Source organism: Notechis scutatus, chromosome 2 (assembly GCF_049901735.1).
Source record: "Notechis scutatus isolate UNSWTSFEM ecotype Mainland chromosome 2, rNotScu1.2, whole genome shotgun sequence".
Taxonomy (NCBI): Eukaryota; Metazoa; Chordata; class Lepidosauria; order Squamata; family Elapidae; genus Notechis; species Notechis scutatus.
The window spans coordinates 164,436,683-164,452,025 of record NC_142010.1 but is presented as its reverse complement, the minus strand read 5'-3'; the positions used below and the strand labels follow the sequence as shown (position 1 = coordinate 164,452,025).

The 15,343-nt window shown below is 39.4% G+C and overlaps 1 protein-coding gene and 1 long non-coding RNA gene across 29 annotated transcripts in view; one reads left to right on the top strand and one right to left on the bottom strand.

The window, feature by feature from the left end:
• LOC148132379 (uncharacterized) overlaps window positions 1-15,343 on the bottom strand; it is a 531,004-nt gene that overhangs the window by 86,584 nt on the left and 429,077 nt on the right. The window lies entirely within an intron of this gene.
• ADGRL3 (adhesion G protein-coupled receptor L3) overlaps window positions 1-15,343 on the top strand; it is a 573,686-nt gene that overhangs the window by 298,756 nt on the left and 259,587 nt on the right. For 23 of the 28 annotated variants that reach the window (XM_087957273.1, XM_087957271.1, XM_087957269.1 and 20 more), the window contains one exon: window positions 13,453-13,467. The exons of the other annotated variants lie outside the window; for them this stretch is intronic. In XM_087957273.1, the coding sequence (XP_087813399.1) occupies window positions 13,453-13,467 (15 nt within the window). The remainder of the gene's footprint in view (window positions 1-13,452; window positions 13,468-15,343) is intronic. 28 annotated transcript variants of the gene reach the window in all.

Below are 15,343 nucleotides of genomic sequence, written 5' to 3'. Positions count from 1 at the left end.
CAACCAAAATGTGAGGATCTTAGAACAAAAGAACAAAATTAGAACAAAAACCACACTGAAATATGCAGGAAGGAACTCAGAGTACACTTAGTGATACAGCCATTCCTTTTTGTAAATGCTTTCTAACAGAAGGATACTTCTTTTAAAGAAAATATTGCTTGTATTTAAATCACACAGCAATCTTATTGACAGTTGCTTGAGAATAAGCCACATTAAAAAATTGAGGTTTTCTTCTGAGTTAGCATGCATAGGATTTATGCTATACTAGGTGGATTGAGGAGATTGCTTTGCAGTGTTACAAATAGATTTGGGATAATGACTACTATAAATATATTTTGAATGGTATTTGCCTTCATTTGGCTTGGCCTGCTCACTGTAGTGGAGCAATCTGTATCATCTGAATGATCAAATATTTGTTTGTTTCCTCTTCTGGAGTTTAAATGTGAACTGTATTAATCATAGGAAAGAAAATAGATTCTAGGGACGCTCTTACAAGATAGCATAGCTATGCTTTTGATTTGCTTTCTTTGAATGAAAGAATCACAGGTGATCAATTAGCTTAGCCAACAATGTGGTAATATATAAATAAGAAAGAGTGGGGATTGGAGGGCAATGTGGGGAGAAGGATAGGGTGAGGGAATCGGTGTGCAAAGGAGGGAGGGAGGAAGGATTATAACATATCTTTGAAGTTTTTGGCAGCCATGTGCATCCTTGTTCTAGGATTATCTTCAATAATTGCATTCACAACTGCTAGCCATTGATTGAAAAAACAAGTTGGTAGACCTTCTTATGAATGGTATTTAGAAAATGTATCAGAGCAGGCTATGAGCACCTTCATGTTTTGGAAATTAATTCAGAAGTTGAATTAGCAACTTTTATTTGGTGGTGTTTCGTGCATTCCCAGTTAGTGTACAAGATTGAAGTGTTCGATGGTTTTGTTTGCATGTCTTATTTTTGTTACAGGAGAGTTGGAAAAAAGGACTTTGAGCACATATAGGATCATATTGTCTTCCCATAATATGATTTTCCAGGCAGACAATTTTAAATAAAGCTTTATCTTTTATATGAAAATATGCTTTTGGAATAGTTGAATAACTGAATTCAAGATCTGTATTTTAGGTTTTGTTATTGGAATGTTGTTATGATTTGCTTCTCTGCATTAATAAAAGCCAAATATACAAAGGGGGAATATAATAAAAGAGAATGTGGAGAAAATGAATTGCATGTGGAAAAAGACAGTGTGAGAGAAGAGGAAGAATGTGTAGCTTTATTTCATTTATCTGGGTTAATGGAAGTTGGAGTAAGGGATGACCAGCATTTTCCTGCATGGAAAGAAGAGGAGTACATACTAAGACTGGGCTGTGTTTATATATGGCAGAGATGTGGCTATAGAAGGAGAAGATGCTGAGTGAATCTCAAGAGGATCCAACTTAGTTGGAAATAAAATATGCAGGAAGTGGAGTGTATGTAGAAGAGTATGTGAAAAAAGCAACGAAGTTCGACTTGGTGTCTTGTGTACAGGAGTAACTTATATGTGAGTGTGCAAAAGGGAATAAAGGATGGAATGTCCATCTGGAATGGGAATTGTAAATGATAGAGAAAAGGTGGCATAGGTGGTAATATATGTATTAGGAAATTTGCAGTGAGGATGTGTTTCCTTTGGGGAGGGGAGATTATGTGTTTGTAGATGCGGAGCAGTTAGATGGATGTGTGTGGAAATGGGAGAGGGATTTTGTGTATGTCAGGCCATACTGGAGTGGAGAAACTGTGTGGGAGATGGTGGTATCTATGGAGGTGAAATGGGGCAGAGTAGCATGTGGAATGTATATTGAATGAGTGCAGGGATGCATTGTGAGGGAAGTCAGATAACATGCGAACAAAGTATAAGCAAAGATCTTAACTATATTCTCCAAGCTATTAATTTGTAAGTTGCAAGGCCCTCAGGAATTAATGTCTTTCACATGAATTAGGTCATATGAGATTTGACACCATATTTGTTTCAATGTGTGCTGCAGTCAACCTGTGCTGAATGACTAAAATTTATTTCAAAAAGGTGCTCTGAGCCATTCAGGTGACCTTGTTCACTTGGAAGATACTAAGAGATTATGCATTTTGCTTCAGTGAAGTGATTCAGATGGTCTCAAATTGGTTTGCATGAAGCTCCTAAACAGCACTTCAAGTCTCACCTCCCCAGATCTGCAGGCCAGAAGTCATGAACAGCCTGTTGAGCATTTTGGCAGTGTGAATCAGAGGTTTTAAGGCATGCCCAGCTGTTTACCCTAACTTGCTTGGATTGTTTGCAGGCACAAAGAAGGTGCCAACAATGAGGGAGCTCTGGTAACCCATGCGGGGATAGGAAATATCCTGGATAGCCTATTATGTGCAGCTGTAGTGGTGCACCTTCCCTCAAGGATAAAGCAGCACCTGTGTCATAATTTGTACCATAGTCACCTACTCCCAAACACCCTTGATGTTAATTGGAAAGTTGTGGCAATGTGGCATGGTTGACCAAGTAGCTGCAATGTAAGCAGCAAGCTTAAAGTCACCAATGGTTTGCTACTAGAGGGAAGACCCCTGAGGGAGAAGAGGGAGAGTTATTACTAGGACTGAAGTGAGATTAAAAAAGAGTCAGGGCAGTAATGTAACTAGCTCCTCTCTCATTCTCATGAAGATAAAATGAGGGAGGGGAAACTCTTTCAAACTTCAAAGATGCTGTTACTATAGTTTTACAATAAAAATAGCACTGACCTACAGGACAATGCTTCCTAATCTGATCAACCGCAAAAGATGGACAGTTCTGTGACACCATATAGTCTGCCCAAGAGGTTGACAGACTCCTTGCACATGGCCTTGCATGGATCATCCTCCAAAGTCCATGGTGCTGCTGCCCAACTTCACAGTTGTTATACATATGAGGAGGTTTGGAGCTACCCTTAGGAAACCCCCTCAGCCAGCACTTTGGAATAAGTCTCCTCTGAGCCTTCTCCAACAAGCCCCCCCTCAACTTACTCTCAGACTGCAAAGCAGTGCCTCATTCAGAGCTCTATGTATCAAAGCATTCCTTTAAAGCTTTATCATAGAAATCATAGAAATATCCTTCATGATCGTGTGTCTAAGTCTTTCATTGACTGTCTACCTAGGATTAAAACCCGGGGTGGGATTCAAATTTTTTAACAACCTGTTCTGTGAGCATGGCTTAGTTGGTGGGCATGGCTTGGTGGTCATGTGACTGGCTGGCCGTGGTCAAGTCAACATCGCTTACATCGAGGCACGCATTTAGGCCAGTAATTTCTTCTAACATCTGGTTCTCCGAACTGCTTAGAATGTTAACAACCGGTTCTAGTGAATAGGTGCGAACTGGTAGAATCCCACCCGATTAAAACTGTTGTTTACTTCTTCAGTACTTTCTCCATTTTTATCTATTTTTGAGCTCCAGAAAATAAAGCTATCTCTCTCTCCTTTAAATCTTATCATCAACTACAAGTTGACTTGCATGCATTTTTATGTCGTTAAAACAAAACTGGGTGTTTTTTTTTTACTTTCATAATACACTATTCTAACTTCTTTTTACTTTTGAATAATGATGCTCTATCCTCTGAATATATCAGACTGTCGGTGTTCTGGCTAGTTGTGATCATTCCTGCCATTCTTATACTATATTAGCTCTTTAAGATATTCAGAAATGGACACATATCATTGCCTCATTCTCTTTTCTTTCCTGGTTCTCCAAATTCAGTTTTTATAGCAGCTTCTTGTCTTTGTAAAGGCTGCTAAGAAACATAAAGATAAATCTCCTTCATACATTCTTTTTCTATTACCCATCTTAGGTTAGCTATCCAATTTCATTTTTTCTGTCTTTTATGAAATCTTATGTTTTTTGGCATTTTGTCTCTGTATGTAGCTCTATTCTCCCTAGTAACATTTTAAACAAAAAATTGTCTAAAGAATTAATCTAATTTGTACACTCTCTTACATTTCTGTTGTTTTGGTTAAGCATATAAATCAGGGGTGTTGAACTCAAGGCCCGGGGGGGCAGATTTGGCCCGCAGGTGCTTAGATCTGGCCCACAGGGCCGCCCTGGAAACTGGAGGATCGGCCTGCAGTGCCTCTGAGTGTGACCTTCCTGAGCTCCATCTTTGCTGGCAGAGGGTTGCAGGAGACATCGCAGCTAAAAATGGAGCTGGCGAGGGCCACAGACGATTCTCCCAAGGTCTGTTTTCACTGGCAGAGGGTTGCAGGAGGCCATCGCAGCTGAAAACAGAACTTGGGAACCTGTTTTCACTGTGCTCGAGCCACCACAGGTGCCCCTGATATGAGTTACATCACGCATCCCAGCCCGTGAGGTCAAACACAACCCTGATGTGGCCCTCAATGAAATCAAGTTTAACACCCCTGATATGAACCAATATCTTCCAATTTCTAGGACACCACCCCCCCAATATCATTTTTTACACTTGACACACACTTGACATAGAATTATTAGCAACTGTCTCTTCTCCTGAAACTCTGAATACCGTATTTGCCGGCGTATAAGACGACTGGGCGTATAAGACGAGCCCCTAACATTTCCACTCAAAATATAGTTTTTGCATGCTTTTCAAGGCAAAAGTCGTCTCATACGCCCGGCAAATACGGTAAGTTGTAACACTTGGGGTATTCTGGATATAATTCTTGATTGACACCCCCAACCCCTTTCCCCCAAACTTACAAAGCCACCAAAATGCTTTAGAGAGGCAGCTTCGCCTTTCTCAGGCTGGCACTCAATTCCTCTCCCTTTCTTTGTGACAGCCCCGCGTGCGTGCCATCGGGACTCCAAGGGTGGGGGATGGACAGCTGCCAACTCTCTCTCTCTCTCTCTCTCTCTCTCTCTCTCTCTGTGTGTGTGTGTGTGTGTGTGTGTGGTGTGGAGGGTAATTCCGGCTATCTCTGGCCTCCCGCTCGGTTTTAAAGTCGCTTGGCCGGTTCCCAAGTCGCAAGCGCACGCTGGCCGGAAAGCGGCGCCGGGTGGAAGCTTCGGTGCAGGGAGGCAGATCTTTCTCTCTTAAGCGGGGAGGGGAGGAGGGGACAAGAGGAGGGATGGGACGGGACAGGGGACCCTTTTCTTCCCAAGGGAAAGCAGCTCGGGAGCCGGGTGGCCCTGCCCAGCGGGGTCCCATCAGGAACTTCCTAAGGACACCCCCGCCCCAAGCACAGCCCTCCCAGTCTTTCAAAGAGGGAGGGAGAAGCGGGAGGAGCAAATTGCCGCCCCCGCCCAGCTGCCCAGAAGGAGTGGCGCCACAGTCCACCCCCACCACCTTCTCCCCCACTCCCCGGGCCATTACGCGGCTCGGGCTGGCTGGCACGACGGCCCGCCAGAGACCCTCCCGCTCCACCCCACCCCACCTCCAGATTGGCCTCCGCGCGCCCGAGCCGGGCGGAGGGTGGGTGGGTGGGTGGGAGGAGGAGGAAGAGAGACTCGGCTGGGCTTGAAGGGGCTTCGCAAGTTGCGGAGCTCCGCCCCGTCGCTCTTGCACCCGAGTGACAATGTATTTACCGGCGTATAAGACGACCCCCACTTGGAGGCATGTTTTTAGGGCAAAAAGTCGTCTTATACGCCGGCAAATCGGTAGTTCTGTGGGTATTCCATCCATGCCTGATACTTTCCTATTTGTCAGCTAGTCTCTTAGATGTACTGACTCACTTTTTAATGGAGTCAGCTCCTGAATATATATCCTTTCTACAAATGTATCTGTCATTCTGTAAGCCCATATGAAAAGGGTTCAGTATAATCTTCCTTTAACCACATTTGCCTCTTTCAGATCTTTTTGGTGAGTACTCTTTAGTATTCCTATATTAACCGTACATCCTCCTGCGATTTCTCTGATCTTCTCTCATTTCGCTTTTTTTATATTCCTGTTTGTTGACATGCTTGATTAAGCTATCTTTCCTAGCCCCACCTTGCTTTAGAGTTGAAAGTCTCTGTTCATTGTATAGCCCTGTTGCCCAAGGCTATCCTGATAGCTTGTTCTGAAAGTCACACAAATCTTTTACCCTTGGGATAGTCACTTAGTCCCATAACTTTTCAGGTTCTCTTTCATATAAAGAAATCTATTCAATTTGTTCTTTACATTGCCTTTATATTCTAACTATATATTTTTCAGGTTATGTCTTTCTGGAACACCTGCTCTCATTAATGTAACATGGTTTATTTATTCAGCATCCTGTCAGCTTCAACTGAAATATAGTTTTGGTCATAAAATCAGCACAAGAAACCATAACAGAGTGAAATTATAATAAATACACACAATATAAATAGAAAACTACAGCTTTGCACATCTAGAAAAGCCCCTAGGCTCTCAATATCCTTTGTTTTCAAGTTGTTCTAAATCATGCCAGCCTCAACTTGAACCACAGAGAAGGGCAGAGGCTGTTCTATAAAAATGGGGAGCATTACAGGCGGAAAAATGCCCTTGGGCCCTCACACCTCTCACCAAAGGACGGTGATGTATCCTGAGCATCCTTATCTGGGATGCAGTTCAGAATAAGCAGCACCCAGAAGGCAGTTCTGAGGATACCTTGGCATCAATCCATGTAAGACTTTAACGGTTAAAACCACCACTTTGAATTACCCTCGAAAACTTATTTGTAATTAAAATAACCCCTACCGCATCTTGTGTTATGTAGCCACAATAGCTGTCACATCCAGATTGCTGCATTATGTACCAACCACAGCTTTCAAGTGATCTTCATTTCTACTCATGTTCTGAATCATATATCATACATAGTACATAGTATATAGCATATCTAGGTGAAAGCGGCTTTCTCCACTTTAATAACATTTAGTTGTTCTTAATGCAACCAATTTGGCATGCTTTTATTTCTGCTTTGACCATTTCAGATTTTCTTGGTTTGTAGAACTCAAATTCCTACCAAAGACTGGGCTTTCTTGTGGTTACATTTCTGTCTCCAGACCTACTTGTGAATGTTCTATGCTCTGCTCCAATAACTAGAGGCTCTGAGAGTTTCCTCATCTGGCAAACAAACGTATTTAAATATTATAGACATGTCCAGTACTTTGTAAGGGTCTTCAACTGTTGATATAGATGTGGTTTGCTATTGCTTGGTTTCAGATTGATTTTGAAATTATTTATCCTAGGTGGATTTACTTCTTTCACTTCTGCAGTACTAGATCTGCCCTCTACTAGCTATGGATTATTCTTGGCTTTCCCCTCTCCTTTTAGTCTTACTGACAAGGATGGATTTAATAGGAGTTCTGTCTTCCAGCTTATACTGATCTCAGAATCAACGAAGTTAGTGAGTCCCCCCATTTACTAGAATTAACAGGTGTGTGATGTAACTATTCCTACCTTAAAAAAAAAACGTACCTCAGAGCACCTAGTTCAAATTCACCCTCAGTGGTAAAAACTAGTTTTCTTTGTAATGAGTGGCATTTGAAAGCTGGATTAAACTACAGATGGTGGATGCTGTTGTTATTAGTATCTTTCTGAAGAGTTCTGAAAAGGAGCAAGTGTAATGAACACATTAGACAGTTTTCTTCCTATACACACTTCTAATCCTACAGATACAGATAATCAGAGTTGGAAGGGACCTTGTAGGCCATCTAGTCCAACCCCCCACCCAAGTCGGAGACCCTACACCATTTCTGATAAATGGTAGTCCAATCTCTTCTTGAAAGTCTCAAGTGATGAAGCTTCCACAACTTCCGAGGGCAAGCTGTTCCATTGGTTGATTGTTCTCACTGTCAGAAAGTTTCTCCTTGTTTCCAGGTTAAATCTCTCTTTGTTCAGTTTCCATCCATTATTCCTTGTCTGGCCTACAGGAGCTTTAGAAAATAGCTTGACCCCTTCCTCCCTGTGGCAGTCCCTCAAATATTGGAAGACCACTATCATGTTTCCCCTGGTCCTTCTCTTTATTAGACTAACCAAGCCCAGTTTCTGCAACCTTTCTTCATATGTCTTAGTCTCCAGTCCCCTAATCATCCTGGTTGCTCTTCTCTGTACTTTTTCTAGAGTCTCAACATCTTTTTTATAATGTGGTGACCAAAACTGGATGCAATACTCTAGGTGTAGTCTTACTAAGGCTTTATAGAGTGGTATTAGTACTTCCCTTGATCTTGACTGTATCCCTCTGTTAATACAACTTAGGATTGCATTAGCTTTTTTGATGGTGGCTGCACACTGCTGGCTCATATTTAGCTGGTTGTCCACTAAGACTCCAAGATCCCTCTCACAGTTACTGCTATTGAGCCTGGTTTCACCCAGTCTATATGGGTACTTTTGGTTTTTCTTGCCTAAGTGTAGGACTTTACTTTTCTCTCTATTGAATTTCATTTTATTAATCCTTCCCAATAGGGTTCAATTTATTGAACAAACCCATTTTGGAGTATATTATTGCATACCACTTTCAGATATATGGCCAGCAAGATTTCTTCCATCATGTCATTGTCATTCTATTCTGTTATTCTACTGTCATTATATTTGTTCTAAAGTTTTTCATGGTGAGCGGGAAGATATGTATCCTCCACTACTCTGTATAAGTGTGATTGTGTGTAGAGGTAATCCTCAACTTATAACCAAAATTGAGCCTGCCTATTATGGTCATAAGTTGTGACAGTCATAAAGCTGATCATTCATGTGACTGATCCAATTTTATGACCTTTTTTGCAGCAGTGCTAAAGAAAATGCTGCAGTTGTAAAGCAAACCATTGTTCACTATGGACATTTTTGCTAAAAAATAAAAATGAATTCTGATTTTCAGCAAAAATATCATAAAAGTGCCAGGTACACTGCAAACATCCATTAAGGAAGGCTATTGCCAAGACCCCAACATGCAGCCCTTTGAGCGTGGGAGAGAAAGGGAGGGCCCAGGGCCCAGCCAACCAGAACATTGGAACTGAGTTGTACATAGCCTTGAGAAGGCCCATTATACATTCAAACATTCACTCAGCAAATGTTAATAAAGCAAGGACTACCTGCCTATGTATATCTGTGTAGGTGTGGGGAAGCAGTAAATGAGAATCCACTTTCAGAAAGTAGTGGAACCCTGTTTTGTCTTTTCTAAATTAAAAGGTACCTGATATATTAAAAAAAAAAGTACTGAAGCTTGAGTTGCAGGACATTCTACATAGATGTGATTGCAAGGCTTTTTTTTCTGACTTCAGGAATTAATGGAAAAGAAAATCATTTGATTTGCACCATCATTTTATTTTTATTTTTAATAGAATACAGGTAATCCTCGACTTACAATGGTTTGTTTAGAGACTGTTCAAAATTACAATGGCACTGAAAAAAGTGACTTATGGCCATTTTTCACACTTATGACCATTGCAGCATCCCCATAGTCACATGATTTACATTCAGATGCTTGACAACTGGCTCATATTTATGATGGTTGCAGTGTCCCAGGGTCATGTGGCCATCTTTTGCAATCTTCTGACAAGCAAAGTCAATGGGGTAGCCAGATTCACTCTACCTCAGAGTGCTGAGGCTACTGACTACCAGGAGTTCGATTCTGACCGACTCAAGATTGACTCAGCCTTCCATCCTTCCGAGGTCAGTAAAATGAGGACCCAGATGGTTGGGGGCAATATGCTGATGTTGTAAACCACTTAGAGAGAGCTGTAAGGCACTGTGATGATCAGGAGAGAGGCACAAAAGCAACAAAGTCACAAAAGTAGATAGTCCCTTTAATACCTCCAACTTGGCTCCCAATGTCCAGTTATCATCAGCTGGAGAAAAAACTCTCCCAAGAACAGTTTTTAAAGGGAAGAAATTCCATCCGAACCCAAAGTGTATATAAATTATGAATAAAAACCAACACAAACCACGCTGCAGCAATTAACGAGATAGGGCAGGATAAGGAATTGAAGACTTCAAAAGATAACAAAACACACACACTTGGGAGGATGGAAATCAGATAAGACTTGACAAACCAAAATAATTCACACTTTGGTTCCAGCAAGGTACTATGCTCAAATGCCCTTTTTAAATCCTGTTTTCCCAGCTGCAGCTAATGAAGGGAAACAGGGCCCTTTTCTCCCCAGTAACCCACGTAACTCACATTGCTCCCTTCTCCGTTCCTCCCTGTGTGCCCTAGGATGAAGAGGAGGTGGTCCTGGGTCTTCCACTGAAGGCCCAGCTGGACTGTGCCCTTCCCCAGTTTCTTCCACAGCCACTGAAGCCACACTCCCACTCCCTGTCAGCTGCTCAACCTCCCTCTCAGAATCAGATTCCAACAGGGGCATGACAAGCACTATGAAGCCTATATAAGTCTAAGTGCTATTGCTACTAATTTAACAACTGCAGGGATTCACATAACAAATGTGGCAAGAAAAAACAATTACTACCCACCTGCCTTCAATCGAAGGACCTGTATACTGCACGCGTCAAAAAGAGGGCTGTGAAAATATTTACAGACCCCTCACATCCCAGACATAAACTCTTTCAACTCCTTCCCTCAAAACGACGCTATAGAACACTGCACACCAGAACAACTAGACACAAGAACAGTCTTTTCCCAAAAGCCATCACTCTGCTAAATAAATAATTCCCTCAACACTGTTCAACTATTTACAAAGTCTGCACTACTATTACTGTTAATCTTCTCACTACCCCTTATCACCCATCCCCTCCCACTTGACTGTTTCCTAGTATGATTTGATTGTTGATTGTACCCTATAACTATCATTAAGTGTTGTACGTTATGATTCTTGATTCTTAACGAATGTACCTTTTCTTTATGTATACTGAGAGTATTTACACCAAGACAAATTCCTTGTGTGCCCAATCACACTTGGCCAATAAAGTATTCTATTCTATTCTATTCTATTCTATTCTATTCTATTCTATTCTATTCTATTCTATTCTATTCTGGGACAAAACTCACTTAAGAAATTTCTCATTTAAGAATATAAATTCTGGGCTCAATTGTAGTAATAAATCAAGGACTAGCTATACAGTCTAAATTACAGTTTGTAAACCAATATGCAAATCAAAATTAAATTATCATTCATTTGTGTACTCCACTTTTATCAATGCACAGTAACTATAGTAGGCCTGTTTAACATATGTTTAACATATGTTTAACATATAGGACTAAAATATTTAGTAGGGATGAGGAAAGAACCAGGAAATATATTAAAATAAAAATATATCATTTTTTCCCATACAGATGTAAGGAACCTGACTTGTTTTAAATATTTGTTCTTCTTACTAGCTTTCTAGCTGCTGAGTTGTGCTGCTTGTAATATTAGGGGTTCAGCAGTTGCATATATGAGAAGTCAGAAGAAGAAATAATGCACTGAGAAAGTAAACATAAGGCAGCAAGACCTGAGAAGGAACAATAATTATATAAGCCAAATCTACTTCCTTCGTGTTCTGTCTTCTAGTGATCTGCTAAGGAAATGAGTTTTGTTTTATACACTAATGAAGGAAAAGGAGACTTCTGAATCAAAAAATGCAGAACACAATCTGGTCCCAAGTGTGTTTCCAAAACAATCTCCATGCATGCTTATTAGCCGTAACAGTGAATAACAGTGAGTACTAGCTCCCAGTCTCCCAATTGCCTCTAATTGGATAATCCCAGGCACTCATTGTGATGTAATTCCATCAAAGCTCTCGTGTTCTCAGTTCTTGCTGCCTTCCTCGGTGAAATAGCCTGGCATTTTAAAATTCTGTTGTTAGATTCCCTCTCAACATTCCGCATTACATTCACAGTATTTAGCTGCCTTTGGGGGTTTTCTTTCTTTCTTTTTTTCCTTCCATTCGTGTCCGATTGATCTCAAATTCTCAGAGATCTCCTGGGTAGGTCCCTGCTGTTTTCTTCCCAGGGTTTTCAGAAGTGCCTTTGCTTCCTTCCTAGGGCTGAGAGAAACTAACTAGCCCAAGGTCACCCAGCTAGCTTCATGCTAAAACGGGACTAGAACTCAGGTCTCCTTGTTTCTATCCTGATGCTTTATTACACCGAACTGGCTATTTACAGGGTTGCTAACTGGGAATGGAGAGAGAGAATGTTGGAGACAAATGTGCTTGGAAGCATTTCTTTGGTCACCAATTTCCCATTTGGTTCTTAGAATACACACACACACACACACACACACACACACACACACACTTCTCTCTCTACTGCTTAGTATTCCAAACTATCAATTGGGTAAATACTTATCTAACGCCCATAGCCAGGGCTTATCATTCAAGAAGTCCAGGCCAGCTTGACTTCGGGCCAGTCACACTCTCTCAGCCCAATTCACCTCACAAGGTTGTTGTGGGGAAAATAGGAGGAAGAGGTGTGCTGGATATCTTAGCTGCCATAATTTTTAAATATAATAAAGGCAGGATATAAATAAACTCCAGGACATTTGCTGAGTCTAGTGTCACAACTCCTTATTTTTAACACACTTCCCTGGTTTGGAACAAGAATTATTTGTGACTTTATCTGCCTGTATGTTTACTATGATTACAAATAGAGAAAGTGGGCATTCTTTAAATATGAGCTCAGAAGTTTTCCTTTGTTGTTTTAATATAAGACTATATAGTGCCATTTCCCCATCCTTATGTTCTGATTTTGACATTAGATAGAAAACCTTTTAATGTCTGCAACAATCCAAAATCAGTTAAAATCAGAGGTGGTATTCAGCAGGTCCTGACCAGTTCTGGAGAACTGGTAGTGGAAATTTTGAGTAGTTCAGAGAACCGACAAATACCACCTTTGACTGGAGATTTTACAGTATCTTTCCCCTGCCATGCCCACCAAGCCACGCCCACAGAACCGGTAATAAAAAAAATTCAATCCTATCACTGGTTAAAATCCTTTAAATGATATTGTATTTGTGCTTTTTGCTTTTTCTAAATCAATTCTTGTTATTAGTTTTTGAAAACTGTGTACCATTAAGAAAGCAATTACTTAATGCACTTATAAATCATTATTTTTATATTACTTAATTGATGGGCAGTTGGTTTATAAAAAGTATATCATTCATGAATTCATTAATAAAAAGCTGAAGTTTTTATCATATAATATTGTTTTTGATCTATTGTTTTTTTTCCTGATTAAAATGCAAGAAGAAATGTGTTCTTTACTAATGTAATGCTATTGGAGGTTGCAGGCTATGACATCTTTTCGGGAATATATTCTCATTTGGAGACAATTCCTGGAATTAATGTAATTAGGAACTTTCAGTCATTAGGATCCTAAACTTTTCACATTAAAATTAATACAAGTTTTATAACGGTGTTAATGGTTTCTTGGAAATGATGCTGAATGCCTTTTAACACTGTAATGTATTTTTTTTTAATTTAAAGACCTTAGATCTTAGATACATCATGTTCACAAACTGTAACTGAAAATGAACCAGAGGCTAAAACTTCAATGCAACAGCAAAGATGTCTGCTCAGTACAGTACCATTAATCTATTTTCTTTTTCTCTTTCTTGCTTTTCTTCTTTCTCTTCAATAGAAGTGGAACAAAAAGGTAATTAAATAGCTTTCACCTGTTTTATACATATACTCATTCTAAGCAATTCAGGGATAAAATGTTAAATGCTTAAATGTTAGTTGAAGCTCTTTCATCATTAACCTACACCACTTTAATCTCTTTTATTAAAGATTTGGTCAGGGAAGGAGTGGCTGCTATTTAATACTAACATGTCATCTTTTTGCAAGAAATGTTTAATAGTACCATTCTTCTTTCCTACAGATTGTTTTAACAATTACGATGTATTCCTTCTGCTTCCTCACAATTTATGGGAAGCATATGAAATAATTTGCAACAATACTCACATACTGTAGTATTGAAAATTGTTTTTGTATAATATTTAATATTAAACATTAAAAAGCAGAATCTCATGCATGCCTGCTTATAAGTAACTTTTTGGACTTCAGTGGTATATTTTTTTGAGTGTGTACAAGCTATAGCTTCAAAGTTTAAATTGAATGAAGAAGGGTTTGAATAGTTCTTGTCCAAAAATTGAAAAACTAAATTTTCTGTACTGTACATGGTTTGAAGCCTAGTACAGACAGCAAAGGATCAAGACCACATTGCATACTTTATTCCCTCTAGCTTAATGTTTATGTTTACTTGACCCAAAGTCTCACTTTTGGGAGAGTTTGGATCCATAAGTACATAGAGAACATATATTTCTACATTTGAGTGTATACTGTACAAACTTAATATAGATTTCTGAAGATCTAGGATAAAGTTGATTGGTATACTTACTACACATTTTGTTGTTGAAGTTTGCATTATCAAAACCATAAAATATAATAGTACAATATCACTTATTTAATAATGAATTTATTTATGCACTTACTTGCTTATTTTACTCATTTATTTATTATTGTTTGAAACTGACCCCTGAAGTTCTCAGGGCAATGAATAATCAGTTGAAATCATATTAAGGAAAACCAAACAATATAAAAGAAAGCATAGGAATCGTCAATGCAAAATCACTAGCAACAATAAAAGGAAGTAACATTAAATGTATCTATAAACTCACACTAATGAAGCAGGCCATAAAAAAAGTTCTAAAACCACTAAAATTGTTTTTCAATGCTGGCAATGGAGAGCACTAAAAAAAACAAAAAAACAGTATAGATGCCAGACAAAGGCATTTTAGAAACAGGCCATCATCACTTTTGTGACTTCCCTTCTTTGGTGAGAGCAGATTGAGATACCTATAAATTTTTGAAGGCCCAAATGTTTCTTCAGGATACATCCTTTAATGCTGTTTTGTCTAGACAGAATCTTAGTTTATTAGCTCTTTAATCAATTCTTTATTCTGCTTCTGAATATCAATGGCCTTATTTGTTTTAGAAAAGGAGAACTGGGTGTCACCAGCAGCATATTGATAATAATATGCATATTTAAAAGCTCAGGAAATAAAGACCGGAGGAACCCATTTCATAATCTCCATGAAATAAACAATCATCTCAGTGCCACTTTTGGAATTAGCTATCCAAATAGGAGGGAAACCATTGTGCTAACTTCTTCTTCATCCTAATTTGTTCATAAAGTGAATGGGATTAAAAGTTGTTGAGAGAAAATGACTTTAGTTCAAAAGTGTCCATTGAGGGTAACATGCAATAATTATTTTAAATTTTCAAACTGCACCATTAATAATATTTTATTAAACTTGAATGCTGCCTGGCTCTTAAATAGCAGCATGCTCACAACAGCTTCTTTTGAAGAAGCTGGGGCAGCCCATGTTCCTTAAGGCAGTTCCAACATCATCCAGTTAACTGAAAAATCACAAGTGGACTGGTAACTAACTGTACACTAGCTTTTTCATCATAGTAGATAGAGGTGACCCTGGGCAAGACTCCTCTGAGAAGCATTACACTCATGCATT